The sequence below is a fragment of the Silurus meridionalis genome, chromosome 27 (genome assembly GCF_014805685.1).
Source record: "Silurus meridionalis isolate SWU-2019-XX chromosome 27, ASM1480568v1, whole genome shotgun sequence".
NCBI lineage: Eukaryota > Metazoa > Chordata > Actinopteri > Siluriformes > Siluridae > Silurus > Silurus meridionalis.
In genome coordinates, this window is record NC_060910.1 from 4,797,348 (window position 1) to 4,813,327 (window position 15,980).

The window sequence follows — 15,980 nt, forward strand, 5'->3', positions numbered from 1 at the left end:
CCCTGTGATGTTAGGAAGCTGGCGTCAGAGCGCAGGGTTAGCCATGATACAGCACCACTGGAGCACAGAGGAGTTAAGCGCCTTGCTCAAGAGCCCAAGAGTGGTAACACGGCGGCTTGAACTCCCAACATTATGATCAGTAACCCAGGGCCATAACCGCTTTAACCGGAGCCTCCTATATGGAATATAATATATAGATATAATGCCTTAATATGCTACTATATGGAATATAAACTATAGATATAATACCCTAATATAGTACTATACAGAATAGGCAGCCTTAAGTTTTAAAATAAATGACAGTAAAAACTTCATTGCATATTATTCTGAAAATGTGTGGCAATGCAATGTTTCTAACAGTTGCCTGTAGGCCTCCTCCTCACTGCTGCATCACTGTGGCAGTAAGCCAGCACGCCTTTGCGAGACAGTTGACGTCTGTGGTTATACAGGATCGGCTTTACTTTTTCCGCTGCGGATGACCTGAAGGAAGTCCTGCAGGCTTAACGGGGTTAATGAAACAAGCCACTCCTTCACCCTGAACACCTTACAACAACATGCTGTTTCAGTAAGCAGTAGTGTGTGTTGTCATAAAAGGAGAAATGTATGCAATTCTTTAGAACAACAGAATATCTCACTGTAACGTGACAAGCAGGAGAACCTCTCTGTAATTTATATTATCTACACACCACTGTACAGGAAGGTTATTTCTGCTCTGTAATCTGCACCATCCTGTATGACTGCTTCAGCATTTGACTCGAGCTGTCAAGCCAGACTGGGCTCAATTTTCTGTTTGTAGACAGCATTTACACTATAACAGCCATGGGTGGTTCCTCCCCAAAAATAGAAGCACACAATTGTATCTGGATTTGTTAGAATTTCATTTTCCCTCCACTTGAACTTACCTTAAGACCTGTTGCAGCATGACAATGCCTCTGTCCACAAAGCCTGCTCCATGAAGACATGCTTTACATAGTTTTGAGTAGAAGATCTTGAGTGGCCTGCTATAGAGCTCTGAGCTCATCCCTATTAAACACATTTGGGATGAATTGGAACACTGACTGCACCCCAGGCTTCCTCACTCCACATACATTAGTACCTGACTTTACTGACACCTTTGTCACTGAATGAATCTCCACAAGCACACTCCAAAATCTAGTGGAACATCTACCCAGAAGAGTGGAGGTGATTATAATAGCAAACGGGGACTAAATGTGGAATGTTCAAAAAACACATATGAAACTTATGGCCATATCCACAAACCTTTGTCTATATAGTGTGTGTGATTCATGACTACAATAATCCTCACTACCATATTTTAACCTCATGATACACTTTTATATCACAAATAATGTCACTTTTGAAATTTGATTCTGCTTTCTTTTTCTCATTAAGGGATTGCTATTTTATATTTTATATTATAAATTGTTGAATGAAAAAAAATAGTTGTCCAAAGATTACATAATTTGATGTCTTATACACCTGCTTAACTCACAAGTTCTTTACATAATAAAACACAGTACTAAGGAATTTATTTATTAAAGTAAACTCACTTTGGTAAAGTGAGTTACAGAATCACTTCTGTAACAAAGCACTATTTTTGTGCTTTAGTGCTTTTTTTTACCTCAGAAATGTCAAGATTTTGCAATTTCTTCCTCTGTAAAATGATAAGCTGTAGTTTGGTCTTTAATCATTCAAGGGAAATAGAAAAAGAGAGCTGCAGGTCAGAGAACCACAGAGTCCAAACCAAGTAACTACAATACATTTTTTGCTGTGGTATAAGGGGTATAAAACACTTCAGGAAATGCTAAGGGTAATGTGAGGCAACCCAACATGAAGCTGAGGGTTTTATTCCTTACATGTTGTTTATTTAATGTTTCTGAATATAAACACATTACCACAGAGAGACCCAAAAATTACAGCTTTACCGCTGACAAAACACTGAAAACTCCTTTCACAAAGGGGAGTGGTGGATGAGTGGTTAGGAAGTTGTGTTTCTTATGAGAAGGTTGTGAGTTCAAGTCCCACATCACCCAGCTGTCACTGTTAGGCCCTTGAGTAAGGCCCTTAACCCTCAGCTTGGTTGTGCAAATAAGATAATAGTAAGTCTGCCAAATGCCAAAAGTATAAATTTATGAAAATCTATAGAATTTATAATCCAATAAAACAAACACATTTTCATTATTGAACTCAACTGTTTTAATAATGAGGATCATTATGACTACAGATCCACATTTTTGCTAATAAAGCCTCTGAAAAACTAAACATCTTGCTGCATACCGCATATGGGAAAAAATGTCCTCAAGTACCGCAATATGATATTTTTTTTCCATTTCCCTCCCATGCTGGCACTGGAAGACATGATCTGAGGGCATTCTCTGGCTGCCAGGTTTCTAACAAGAGTGCCAACTGTTGCTAGAACAGCATGAGATCTCTATAAAAAACCAAGAGCATGACTATCTTTTTTCTCCCCTCACACATGATTTGTAGAATACCTCACTTCATCTTCAGTGAAAAAAAAATTATCTCACTTACTGGTCCAGGTGTACAGGAGGTACGTGTGGAGAAGATCAGGGCTCAGGGTGGTTCACCTTACGGCTGATTAGTGAAAGGATAACCTTTTTTTTTCTTCGGTGTAATGCTGTATGGCATTAGCTGAAGTGTGTTTAAAAGGTAATCATTAGCTTGCGGTGCACAAGAGCCACGAACAACTAGCGCTGGCTCGCTGCAGGATTTCCATTCTAGAAAATTATTGCAATTTGGACACGGTATGCCACTTCTGTGATCAATTTAGGAGGTAATGCCTTGCTAAGAGCAGTTCAAAAGGATTTGAAGGATAAACACTAGAAAGGATATTTTCCTGAAGTCAAACAAGCCATAGATTCTTAGTAGGGTTTTCCCTCTAAGCTCTCATAAAAGGTCTGAGACTGTAGGACATCTAATAGAATACTGATAATGACGATGACGCTTGTGTCTATGCCATTTGAAGTTGTCTCGTTGCCACACAATCAGCTCATTCTTTCCCAAGCCCCTGCATGTTTCTGGGACAAGAAAACTCAAACCAGCCAGGCCCTCCTCTGGCTCCTGTTGCTTCAGTAACCAGAGATCCACCCGTCTTGACAAAAATCGGCACAAGTGGGTCATTTATTGTTTCTATCACAGGAACCTGGTCCTGAGAGGACCTCCAGTCAATGATGGGATTGTCCCAGGGCTTTTCAATCAGAGCCTGATTGCAGGTGCAGTTAAGAGGTACAAGCCTCAATCACATAAATAGTGGTAGATAATCTGTTAATAGCAGTGGGGCAGAACGAGGAGAGCAGCTTTTCAGGAACAAGATTTACTCGAGGAAGCTCGGAAACAACTGCGTAACGAAAGGTCAAACGTCAACCTTGAAGGGTGAGGCACTGGCTTTTGCATCTGTATCAACTCATTTACATAACCTCACATGCCATGTAATATCACCAGCTTCAAAGGGTGAAAAGGGATGCGAGGCTTACGTCAATATATTACATAACATCTCAGTTGCTCAATGTAATGCCTAGCATGACCACATAAATATTGCATGGAGCTAGTTAGCTGGATCAACATGATCAAAATAAAAAAAAAAAAGCCATCCAGGAGAACTGAAATTATCAGATTGCTCAAAATACCCACTGGGGTCCCCAAGTTACTATTACACATTTTAAACCATGCATCGAGAAGCTTGCTTTATGTTAGACCAACTTTCATGTGATGTAATTAGCACAGGGAGTAAAATGCATTAACAAGCTAGCGTACAAGAGGTACATTATTATGCTTTGTATAAAAATTGCACTTTGTAACTTGCTAATCGTATTTTTGGCAACCTAAGGACGACTTGCTTTCATAATCCCTTGTCAAGTGTTAAAACGAATCACGCACAAAGCAAGCCTACCAACAATTCATTTCTGTACTCATTCATCATTCCTGCCACTCGTAATGCAGAGAGCTGGGAGACAGCTACATCCCTAGATGCTCTGCGTGAGAGACAGTTAGGATAGAGGACTCCAGCCTGCTGATGCCCAAGTGAAGCCTTTTTACAATGGAGCCCACATTCCAGCAGACAAGCTCGTTTGATGCCTCTCCAAAAATCCAGCATGAGATCTGAAATTTTCTTTGGCTACCCTTAGGGATAGCTAATCCTCGTTTGAATGCTGCCCCGATTTCTTGGCAGACCAAAAAGTGATGCCTCACGTCGGCATTGATTAAGTAGATCCCAAAGAATATGTAGAATGAATATTTTTATTTACTTCAATTCAGCTCAAGCCTATCGCCTAAACATGGTGACTTTAATAATTTTTTACGATTCGACTGAGCGACTGGGGGAGGAGCTTATCTAATTATGTAATTAAGCAAACCGCATGTAAAAATTGGGTGAAAAATGTGTACAAAAAAACAGATCTGCTAATGCAGAATTTTCAGCACTAACCAGAGATAAAGTGCAATGCTCAGGATATCATCTTGCCAAAGTGACAATCAGCTAATGGAGTAGAAGAAAGAGGGAAAGGGGAGGGGAAACTCTGTGCTATAATTACATTTCCATGTAGAGTTTGTAAAGCTTCTCAAATGCTGAAAGTGTTACCACATTAATTCGGGCACACATGCTGACTGAGGATTCCTCTGAGGTCAAGTCCCACCTACTCATTTGACTGAACTGATCCTGGGTTACACACTGACCTCAGAGTCCAGGACATGATAGAGATATAATTTTTGCAATGAGTAGTCAAAATATACAAATAAAAATCCTCTGCTTTTCAAAGCTCAAAGACTAATTACTATCCACGAATGATGTTTGCTTAATGTCATGCCGATCTCTGTTTCCATCTGATTTTTCATTGCAACATGATTTATTTTGGGCTTTATCTCTCACTTATCACCTACTATTTTGCACTAATGACATGGATTCTTGCAGATACTGCAAATGCAGTTCCAAAAGACAACACAAGTGATTTCACAAAAAGAGGTGGCGAAATAGCTAAGGAGAAGATCCACCTGAATTTTACCACAAAAACTCCAGAACTTGATGGTGGATCCTTTTTTTTTATTTCAAACAAATTTTGGAAAGATCCTACTCCACCTTCTCGGTTCCTATTTAATCAGGAAGTCAAGTTTTCACAGGTCAAGGTTTAGTGAGACAGTTTAAATAGTAAGCACAAAGTATAATTTGTCACTACCAGAAGCAAAAGACCCTAAACAAATTGCCCGTTTTGTTTTCAGTTTTTGGTTTGACCGCTTTCGTTAGCTAAAGAAGCAGAAAATACATTTCAGGTGTCTCCCATATATATAATACATTGCATACTGAATGTTATTTTATTCATCTTTTCAACCTAAAAGTGTTTTTTTTTCCCCCTATTGAACTTCAATGTCAAAGATTTAACTTCAAGTATGAGCCCTATCAAAGGCCACTCTCATGCCTCCTTTAACACTGTCCATTTCTTCTGTGCTATATCTCATAAATGAAGCTTTCAGGACCTGCTAGATGGGTCAAAGCCATTTCCCAGCGGTGCCATTCTTTATACAGAGGGCAGTACTCAATTACAGTTGATAAAAGATCCTTTCTGCTGAGGAGGTAGAGAAAAGGAAACTTATTAAGTGCATTGTAACTGGGTGTATTTTGCATAACCAGAATGTCAACATGTAACTATTAACTGTGAATACCAGCGGCCTAGCTCCACCATAAACATCACGCTTGGTGCTAATGCTCTGGATTTTTCCCTCATGCATATGGTTTGTTTAGCTTCACGGAGGCATTCTGTCCTCAAGATAAGGTGATAAGGGAAGCAGAATGAATTTGCTTGCAGGTTGGGTTTTTTTGTTTTTGTTTGGGTGGAGCTGAGATTGTTTGGGTCAAGCAGACCGCAGTGTTCTTTGGGAAACTAAGTCACGTGACTCGATTTAAAAATAACCTCAACCCCCAAGGTAACTCAAACCAAATAAGCAAAAGTATGGTGACTTAACTTCATTCCATTATTTCATAATACGACTGGAAATACAAGTTCACTGACATTCTGGCAAAGCAGCTGAGGAAAAAAAATGTTTGTCGTCTGTTCAGCAGTTTCAGAATCACAATTTACAGTAGCGGAGGAACTGTTTCCTCACAGGTTCTCAAGGTCAACATAAGTGGGTAATGCCTGATCTCAGAAAACAGGAAACCACTTTGCAAACTCTAAAGCACTTTCACTCTTGATATGTTCACTGGTAAAAATGCATTTGCTGTTAACTTTTCTTTTTGACTGTGAACAAGATGAACACAAGCCATCAATTGAGGGCAAGACAACCTAGAAACAAGCAAGCAAACCAAGCCCACCAAATTGCTCCTATTCAAGCTACACCGAAAGGAGAGTCTGGCACAATGCATGCTGGGACTGCAATCATATCTGCCTGCAGCATTATCGGCTTAGGTGTTACCAGCGCTGATGAACCTAATCAGCAAAAACACAGGATGTAGAACGCTTGCATTGATGTGTGTTTATTACAACAACAAACCCCAGTGGGGTAGATTAACCTCAGAACCTATAATAGAGATTGTATGGTGTCAGTATGATGGATTAAAATTGTGTATTGCCAAGAGGGTATAGTGGCTTTATACTGTATTGCACCTGGAGTTGCACATAAGTAGTAGATTAATCTAGAAGTTTTAGGCATACACCAAATCGATTAGAACTGGGGCTGTGCAAAATTCACAAGCTGACCTTCCCTGAAGTTTGGTAAAAGCAAACAAAGCAAGGGGTGCCAATACTTTAAATGAGCCCAAAGTACACTGTGTAACTCGAATATTCAACAGGACGCAAAATTGTTTTTTGGACGAAATGGATATAAAAATTACAAGCTATAAAATGTGTAACACAAACACGTTTATATAGTAAATTGATTCTGCTTTTGCAGTCTAGTTACTATGTGAGTGTTATACAATAAATTTATTTATAAGTTTGCCAATTTGGCAGGATCGTTTCTCCGAGCCTAGTCTGTAATATTGGGTGCGTTGTACATGTCTATCACCCTAAATCTGTTCACTGAACCCATTTGCTCACCTTTGAGATGAGCTCATCATGGTTTGCCAGGTGTGCTCGGCAATGGATGCAGCTGTAGGTGCGGTGGCAGTTGGGCAGGTAGGCCTGGAAGGTTTTTGACTTGGTCATCTTCACCATCTCACAGTCGTGGTTCTCCTCGCTGGGCTCGTCTGCGCTGGCGCTGGATGAGTTGCAGCTCTGCTGAACTTGCTGACAGAAGAAACACTGGAAGATGCAAGCAAAAGCCGTCGTTGTTGTGGAGTGGGTGTGTGGCACGCTCCACACAAACACCACGGGAGAAAAAACAACCTTGGAAGAGTAACAAGAAAACGAGAAATGGAAAAACGTTATTGATCACGCAAAAAGGACCACACAGTCAAAGGCTAATCTTTACTGAAGGCGCTCATACGATATATTAAGTGTTTAAAATAAACGGTAATGCATTCATGCATTTATGGATTTTCCACTGTGAACTTAATTCGTTTGAATAAAAACTAAACGGATAAGAAAAAATTTGCTCTTTATCTGAATGAGCATGTTTCTGCCCCCTAGCATAAAACAATCAAATTTCCTGTTTAGGTATTTTAGAGAAATTAAGGCAATTTGTGCACCAAGGAGACCAAGTCAAACCTCTTATTAACACCTAGGAACAATCAAACTTGTTTGATTAGTATTATAATTAGAAGACACCTGTGTGTTCATCAAACAGGGTGAACCCAACAACCACAGATCAGGTTTCATGTTTGTTACAGGTCACCTAATAGGTTTTACTGACACAGTAAACACACTTAGTTAAAAAAAATGCCTACAGACAAGTCTTGTGAGGTGTCACCATCTGTTCTGCACACAATATGGCTCTTGAGAGCTTCGGGTGAAAGAATGGATATGACGGCCTCACCACCAATGTGTAAAGCCTGGCTGAGTTACTTTTGCACGAGTTCATGATGAGCAATCGCTGCTCACTAGTGTTCCTGACAACAACCAATCAGTGAGCAGCATGCTGCCGGTGCACTTTTTTCCATAGAGAACAATCTTCTTGTACATATTTACAAGTAATAAAGATGAGCTGTTCCATCTATCATTTTTCATTCATGTTTATTCCTCAGATTATTCATGACTATCGATTCTTGTTGCCTCTTTAAGCAGCATCCTGTAAATTTTGCAGTTTGTGGTGCCATGATCAAAGGCTTACTGTGTCTTTAAGAAATCAATACAAATGCATTGTTTTTTAATCATGGAAAAAAAAAATCAATATTATGGGGGTTTTTTTATAAGCAAATGATTGTGACAAGCCAACAACTATGTAAATGATTAATGACTACTTTTGGTGACTTTAGAAAAACTAATTGGTTACTCCCCCTAAAGAGCTCGCATACAGCTGTTACAGCCTGCTGCCTATGTCCTTTTATAGCAATGCATCAACTTCATCTTTAACTTGTTTGTCCTGGCTCGTGCTCTAATCGTTGGTATAAACTGGCTGACCTGGTAAGCCAAATTCCTAAAATATTAGACGACGTGGGTTGAATATACCCATTCATAGCTCTCATCCTGGTGCAATGAACAATAAAAAAAAAAAAAAAAAAAACAGGAAACACTGTACAGCTCTGGGCTAATAGACGGTTTCAGTAACACCATGCAAAAGACAAACAAAGACGCTTCCGCAAGAGAACAGGAAGTCTGGCTGCAGCCATGCAGTCGAGAAAACGTGCACGAGCAAGCCGGCCGTCGCGCGTGGAACTGGAGCGAGCGCAACACATGGGCACGAGTGTGTATACATGTTACAGAGAGACAGTGTGAAAGACAACAGTGTACAGAAGTAGGATTACAAGTAACCATATCAGGAAAACAAACTGATATGAAAATGCAGGTATTTGTATGAGTTGTTGGTTGAGAGGTGATATCTTATGGTTAGGGCATTGGATTTTGAATCCGATGGTTTTGAGCTCAAATCCTCAGCCATACAAAGCTGGTGCTTGTGGGCCCCTGAGAAAGGCCCTTAACATCTATCGTCTCATGTATATGAATGATATACATTGCTTTTATAAGGGCACCTGCCATATGTCATGGATGTAATGTTTTGTTAATTTAAATCGGGTGTCATTTTGTTTGTCATGACGTCATAATTTCGCCGCGTGTAAGGCGTCACGAAGCGAATCTCAAAGCTTTTTTTTTTCAGGTTTAGACGGAATCCAAGGAGTCGATTCACTGAATCATTTTATTATGAATCCCAAAACAAAGCTGTTCGAAGGAGCACAGTTATATGCCAATAAAACCGGATATTGCTCAAAAACAACACTATCCCTACATCTTCCTTGATGTTTTATTTAGTTTATTTCCTTTTTCAACACTAACGCCAATGTAACTGAGTGTTGATGTTTTTCTTGTTGATTTTCTTATTTTCGCCATAGCTTTCACATTTTAAGTTGCCAAATTTTATGTTGCAAAGACAGACTATTATGCATTACTTTGTCTCAGGCCAAGCACCCTAGCCCGAATCGAGTTCTTTTTGCAGTTTGGAATCGACTCTCATAATTCAGAGTCGGTTCAGTTCTAAGTGCCTCGGATCGGAGAGTCGACACACTCTCAAAGACGCGAGCTCGTGGATAAAAACTAATCAGTCGGATTATAAGTGTTGAAGTAAAAACAAAGGGGGGAATAAAATTCACGTTCAAGTCATTGAATAGGACCATGCTTTTTATTTTTAATAACAACAACTCGAGATTGTACTCGAGTCGGTTTGTTAGTTGTTCAATGCAAACTTCCTCCTCACCTCCAAGCTTTGGCTTTTTGTCTACCTTCATGTGCATGAGATTCTGTTATTAGTGTCATGACAGCGTGTTTTATGCAAAATGTAAACCCCATGCACTGAGGGAGAGCAATGCCAAGAGTGAGAATCTCATGGAGAAACAAAGGAAAGGGAGCACGAGGATGCAACACAAAGAGCTACTTCAACCCTGAACACGAGGAAGCAACGAGCAAAGCAACAAGGTTGTACATTTCAGTCCTGAACATTACAGACATGTGGATCAGCCTGAAACTGTGTGTGTTTCTCCCAACGTGATCCAAATATTCACTTCAAACCTACCACCTTTTATTATTATTATTATTATTACTGCAAATACTACCCCTATAGAGCCTGTGCTTCCTCTTCTCTCCAAGCAAATCAACAAGGCTGGCATTACATCACCGTTCAGTCTACAGCAAAAATATGAACACCCACATCCAGAAGAAAACCAGAATAATCAAATAAACATGTATAGAAACTCACCACCTAAACAGGATCTCTTTCCTCACTGTAAAGCTTTATGATAAAGAAGTCTTAAATAAATGTATTCTTTTTTTTTTCCCTACAGCAGACTGGAGCTGATTGTCTGGTCTGAGATTTGTCCAGCAGTGTTGTGTCTCATCAGCTGCTGTCTTCATGTCCCTGTTTTGTTGCTCTCTTTGTGTGTCTGTTTTTCTTTTTTGATCTCAGACTTAGCTGCTTTGTCCAGGGGACGTCACCAGGAGGCGGGACTTGTGTAATGATTGACACTTAAGCCGTGCAATAGAAAAGCGAATGGGGCGGGGCCAGGCGCCACGGAGAACCCGGATGTGTAAATAAAAACAAGGTGTAAGGTGGCGAAACTATAAACAAGATATTGGAGTCAAGAGATCGATATATGGTTTTTAGAGAACTGGGGAAGGTTTGTGTTTATAGAGTGTAAGTTATACACTTTAAAGGGGATCATTTATAAACCTAGGTTGAAAGAAATTGTGAATTTTTAGGAGGGGGGTAGGGATATGATCAGGGTAATGTAAACAGAAAAGGGTGGTCAAATCGTTTTTTTAAATTGATATTCCTTTATTGATGTACACAAAATCATCCTCCCTAATGTACATCAGGTGCTTTCTTGACCTTCAAAATCAAATGAACAAAAACATTAAAAATAGATAGATTTGTACATCTCGAGGTATTTGATATTCCTGTACATCATATTATTTTTTTCAAGAAATAAACATACAAATAGTTAAATAATTGATTGATCTCCATCTAACAATATGAATGCTCAGATCGTACGATGCTATAAATAGTACACCAGTCACAAGTCATACACTTTCAGAGTAGAAGCACACACACTCCAAACCAAGCACCTGTCTGAACAATACAAATTATTATCCCTCTGGAATAATAAAAAAAAAAGATCAAGAATATATACACTGCTGCACTCCTGAGGTCACGTTTGCTTCGTTTGTGGTTTGAGGAACAAAATGTACCTGTAAGCACAACCTCTTTCCTTTATAGAGATATCCACATATTGATCTTCAACACCAAACAACTCTGTCACTTCGGATTGCAAAAATCCTTCCATCTTTTCAAACATCTATCCATCCATCCATCCATCCATCCATCCATCCATCCATCCATCCATAAATCCCTATCCATTCCACCATTGCTTCCATCATCCTTACACGTCAAAAGAGCATCTGCTAAACCTAATAAATAATAAGTGAAGGTCTAAAAATAAAAAGACGGACACTCTGAGCATCCCTGTGGAACATTATACCTGGAAATAATAATAATTTAAAAAAACAGCCTAAAAAAAAGCCTCGATATCTCGAGCTTCCCATATCATATAGTCATTTGAATAGGATGTCAAGTAGCATTGAAAAAAATATCATCATAAACATCATAAACAGCTCCTGTTCTGACTCTCTCTCAGTATTCAGGCTTCTCAGTGTTCAATGATCATCAGCTATAAAAAGGAAGCACTGAGAAATGATGTCATTTGTTTTCACTCTGCGTCTCCCTTCAATAGCACACTTTCTCGTTCCCTTCACTGATAATAAAAGCACTTATAGATGGACAAACAGATGGAAAAGGAACTCATCATGAATAATAATTCGAGCAATCTACACTCAGATGTGGATATATTAAGAAATTAGGATGTGTGACCTTCACTCATGGACTTGCAGTCATTTCTAAGAGAGCATGCATGATGTGTTTATTAACCTAGCCATACAAATAAGGACAGATTTAATGAAGCAATGCATGCAAATAAATATATATATTTAATACCTTATCGTTGCAGGAAGTGGAATCTTTTTCCCCCCTTATTCAGCAGCACAGATGTCCCACTGATGATCTGTTGTGCTGGTGGTGTTTTCTTTTCCTTTAATATTCTGATTATTATTATTGTTGTTATTTACTCATGATGGATGCATGCAGGACGCGTCCAGGTTTGTGAATAGCTCCAACTTGCATTAGATTCAGGAGTGTTTTTCAGTCTGCGCAAGCATGCACCACTGAGCACCAAGCTCTGGATTCCCATCAAACACTGCAACCAACGTGTTCATATTCTGCTCATATACTCTTTATCCTTAATTATGGAGTATTTTTTACTGTTGAAGATACATCCAGGACATCAAACCGTGTAGAAATGATAAGTCTAGAATAAAATAATAATTATTATTATTATTATTGTACGGTTCCTCCACTCCTATTTAAGACCTTCATCCTTCACACACTGCTTCAGGTTTATTTCTAGAGCGTCTGTTTTGATACCAACCGCAGCGACGTGTCGAGGAGAGGGAGAGAAAAAAATTATTATCATGATAATAATCATAATAATAATACACGCCATTGACGCAATGCTCCAGCCCACCAATGTGATAACCAATCAGAACGATTTGGAAAACCAATCCGCTGGCTCGGATTGTGTCTCCGCCTCCGACACGCACCAGCCAATCATCGCTGCGAGAGCGTTCACGCGGTCTTGTTTTTTTTTTTTTTTTGTGCGTGCGTGCGTGTGTGTCTTGCCGTGCGCGCTCCCGAGCGCAAGGCACCAGACGGGGTCGCGAGGAGGCAGGAAGGGAGCGCGCAAGCGGGTGCCGAGACACGTGGAAGAGGTAAACAGTTTGCCCTACCTTCCCCCAACCCCCTCCCCTCTCCTCTTCTTGCGCATGCGTATCAGGCAAGGGGGTTAACGTACGCCTGGCGGAGAAAAAAACCTCGAGTCCACAGCTACATTAATAAATTCATAAAAAAAATATATATAATAATAATTAAATACAAAAATCTTTAAATAATAATAAAATAATACATTTGTGGTTTGAGTGGAGACAGTAAAATGGCCATAATAATAATAATAATAATAATAATAATAATAATAATGATTAAAATAGTACTACTACCACTAATACTACTAATAATACAAAAAATAATATTAATAATAATAATTATTATTATTATAATATGGGAAGGCGTGTTTCTTAAAGCAAATAAAATTATGCAAAATATTATTTGTAATGTATCTTAAATCCTAATTTGATGATTATCAATATTTTTACTATTACTACAACTATAATAATAATAATAATAATAATAATAATAATAATAATAAAAATAAATTATTACAAAAGGAGTTTAAGGAAAAAATGGTATAACAGCCATTCTATTAAACATGAATGAAATATTTACAGTTGTGTTTGTAAACCATCCATTCATTTTCCTTTATTCCTTCTTTCCTCGTTTATTTATTTGCGTTCCTCTGTCGCCCTCTGCTGAGACAATGCGGTAATGCAGGACATCACTATAATGGTTGAAATGCCCTGTTATGATTAAAAAATGTTAAGAACAAACATGTACCATCATATTTATTGAATGTAATTATTGTATTACAGAAACCAAATAAAAAAATCACACAAATAGAGAATATGGGTTTAGTGTTCCCGTGGATCATATGCCCTTCATAAATTGTTTAAATCCTGTAAAAAACAGAGCTGATCCATTTTATTATACGCATATCATTTTTCCTCTAGGAACTGGGACATCCCATGAATGAAATCATCTCAGACAATAAGGTCAATTTACACTTAAAACCTATTATTATTATTATTATTATTTAAGATGGCACTGATACTGACCCAGTATTGAGCCAAAAACACTCAAAAGTGTGGATTACTGTGTATGTCAGTGAAAATAGAAATGGAAAAGACTGGATTTGGATTAGAAAAATATTTTTATTGGAAATGTAAAAGTTTACATATAAAGAAAGCTATTGTATTTTCTAAGTATTGATGTATATTATAATCATATTTCATCATCGTTATAACATTTCTTCGAGGTTTTTGTGCGAAAGCTACATGAAATCTGCCTTGTATGTCTTGTATGTGAGATAGATGAGATTTTCTTCTTTGTTTTATTATTTTTTATGTCTCTGACTCAGCTATGTGGTTATACTACCAGGACAGCACAGCACAGGACAGGACAGGACAGGACAGGAGTTTACTGTTGAACTTAAATCACATTTCCGGAGGAAGTGGTAGCTCAGTGATCAACCTCTAGGTTACTGAATGGAAAGCTGTTGTGTCCAGCTCCAAAATTGCCAAGCTGCTGCACTTGGGCCTACAAGGAAGGGCCTTAACTCTCAGTTCACCAGTGACACTGTATCATGGCTGATTTGAGCCTTATAACTTTGCTGGGATATATAAAGAAAGAATAAGTGTGTATATGTATATGTGAGAAGTAAAGGGGAAAAAAATCCTAATTTTCCATTGTTGTTGCCATCAGTTGTCAAGGACAAAATGCCCCGATGTATTCAGGTAACACAACTTGGATGCCGAATTACCCAATAATAGTACTAATAATAATTTTTTAAAAAGCAGCAAACCTGTAATAATCTGTAATTCTTTTTTTTCTTCAAGGTGCAACACATTTTTTAATAGATTTTAAACTAATGATCTAAGATTTTGAGCTAATTTTGAGATGTTCAGAAGCACCTGGTTCCACAACTCCAACTAACTATATAAGACTGTAGCAAGGACATTACTCAATCACACACTCCAGTTCTCATATTTCTCTCTTTCTAGTATTTGTAATGTTTTAACGATTTCTGATCACACTCATTGGGGCAGCAACGGCCCCACACAACATATGCTTGGCCCCCTTGTGCCCCCCCTAACGCTGATGTCATTCGCTAATCCCCGTGTGGTTCACTGAGATTATTTCCCGTATATTTACGACGCCACTGGATTATAAAGAAGCACAATTGCACAAGATGGAGACCATATCATTGTAATTAGAATTATATATATGTTTATATTCTTCCTGTTGTTTCAAAGATTGAAGACACAATCACTTTCCCCAAATAGTCTGCGACATTAATTAAAATTAATAAAATTTTGTTTTTTTTTAATAATGTTTGCATTCTGACAACAGGAATTTGAAGATGGAAAAAAATACCTTTTTGTATTGAATAAACAAACAAATTAAAAAATATATACAAAATTATCACGCAATGTCCAATGTCCTTTACATTTAAATGATTTTGTCTTGAAAAAAAAGCTATTAAATATTAAATTTGTGGAATATTGTTTGAGTTAGAGGTTTGTTTATTTTTAGACAGCATTTTGTGGAAAAAAATGGAAAAGGAGACAAAAGTCAGGAACCGCAGCAATACATTTTCTTCAAAAAGAAATAAAAAGATGCAGTACAGTGCAATTGAGAACAATTATTGTCTGTTTAATGTTTGTTTATTAAAGAAGAGATGCCTTGTCCAGGCACATGTTGGGACACAACTTATCTTGGGCTCCCAATTGACTGGTTCTTTGTCCCCCCCCGTTCCACCCAAACCTAGAATCCTAGAATCGCCAGTCTCTCACACACACACACACACACACACACACACACACACACACACACACACACACACACACACGCTCTGTAATTCTTACATTCTGTAAAATACTTTGAGACAATGTCTATTGTGAAACTCACTATTAAAATAAACTTGAATTTAACTGTAATTGTTGCCAGTCAAGGACAAAAAGGTCCCAAAAGCAACAAGGCCTTCAGGAGGCACGGCCTTAACAAGCAAATTAACTTCAAGATGTTTTTATGATATCCTCCACCTTCATGCTCAAGCAGGAGACAACCTGCCCACACCTACCATATCTGGCATGATAGATTGTGGA

At 38.4% G+C, this 15,980-nt stretch overlaps 1 protein-coding gene and 1 long non-coding RNA gene across 5 annotated transcripts in view; both read right to left on the reverse strand.

Annotated features, from left to right (window-relative positions):
• The window catches only part of ypel1 (yippee-like 1), a 20,546-nt gene extending 7,960 nt beyond the window's left edge, over nucleotides 1-12,586 (reverse strand). Inside the window, exons 1-2 of one of the 3 annotated variants that reach the window (XM_046841562.1) lie at nucleotides 12,085-12,586; nucleotides 7,047-7,334 (exon numbers count right to left, since the gene is read on the reverse strand). In XM_046841562.1, coding sequence (XP_046697518.1) covers nucleotides 7,047-7,163 — 117 coding nt within the window. In that variant the 5' untranslated portion in view covers nucleotides 7,164-7,334; nucleotides 12,085-12,586. Of the gene's footprint in view, nucleotides 1-7,046; nucleotides 7,335-10,293; nucleotides 10,504-12,084 lie in introns of those variants that run through there. The other 2 variants (XM_046841561.1, XM_046841563.1) reach the window with 2 other exon arrangements.
• Nucleotides 1-15,831, reverse strand: part of LOC124380509 — a 23,791-nt gene extending 7,960 nt beyond the window's left edge. Inside the window, exon 1 of one of the 2 annotated variants that reach the window (XR_006924689.1) lies at nucleotides 15,679-15,831. This is a non-coding gene — a long non-coding RNA (uncharacterized LOC124380509). Of the gene's footprint in view, nucleotides 1-15,674 lie in introns of both variants that reach the window. The other variant, XR_006924690.1, reaches the window with a different exon arrangement.
• Between the last annotated feature and the right edge of the window lie 149 nt (nucleotides 15,832-15,980).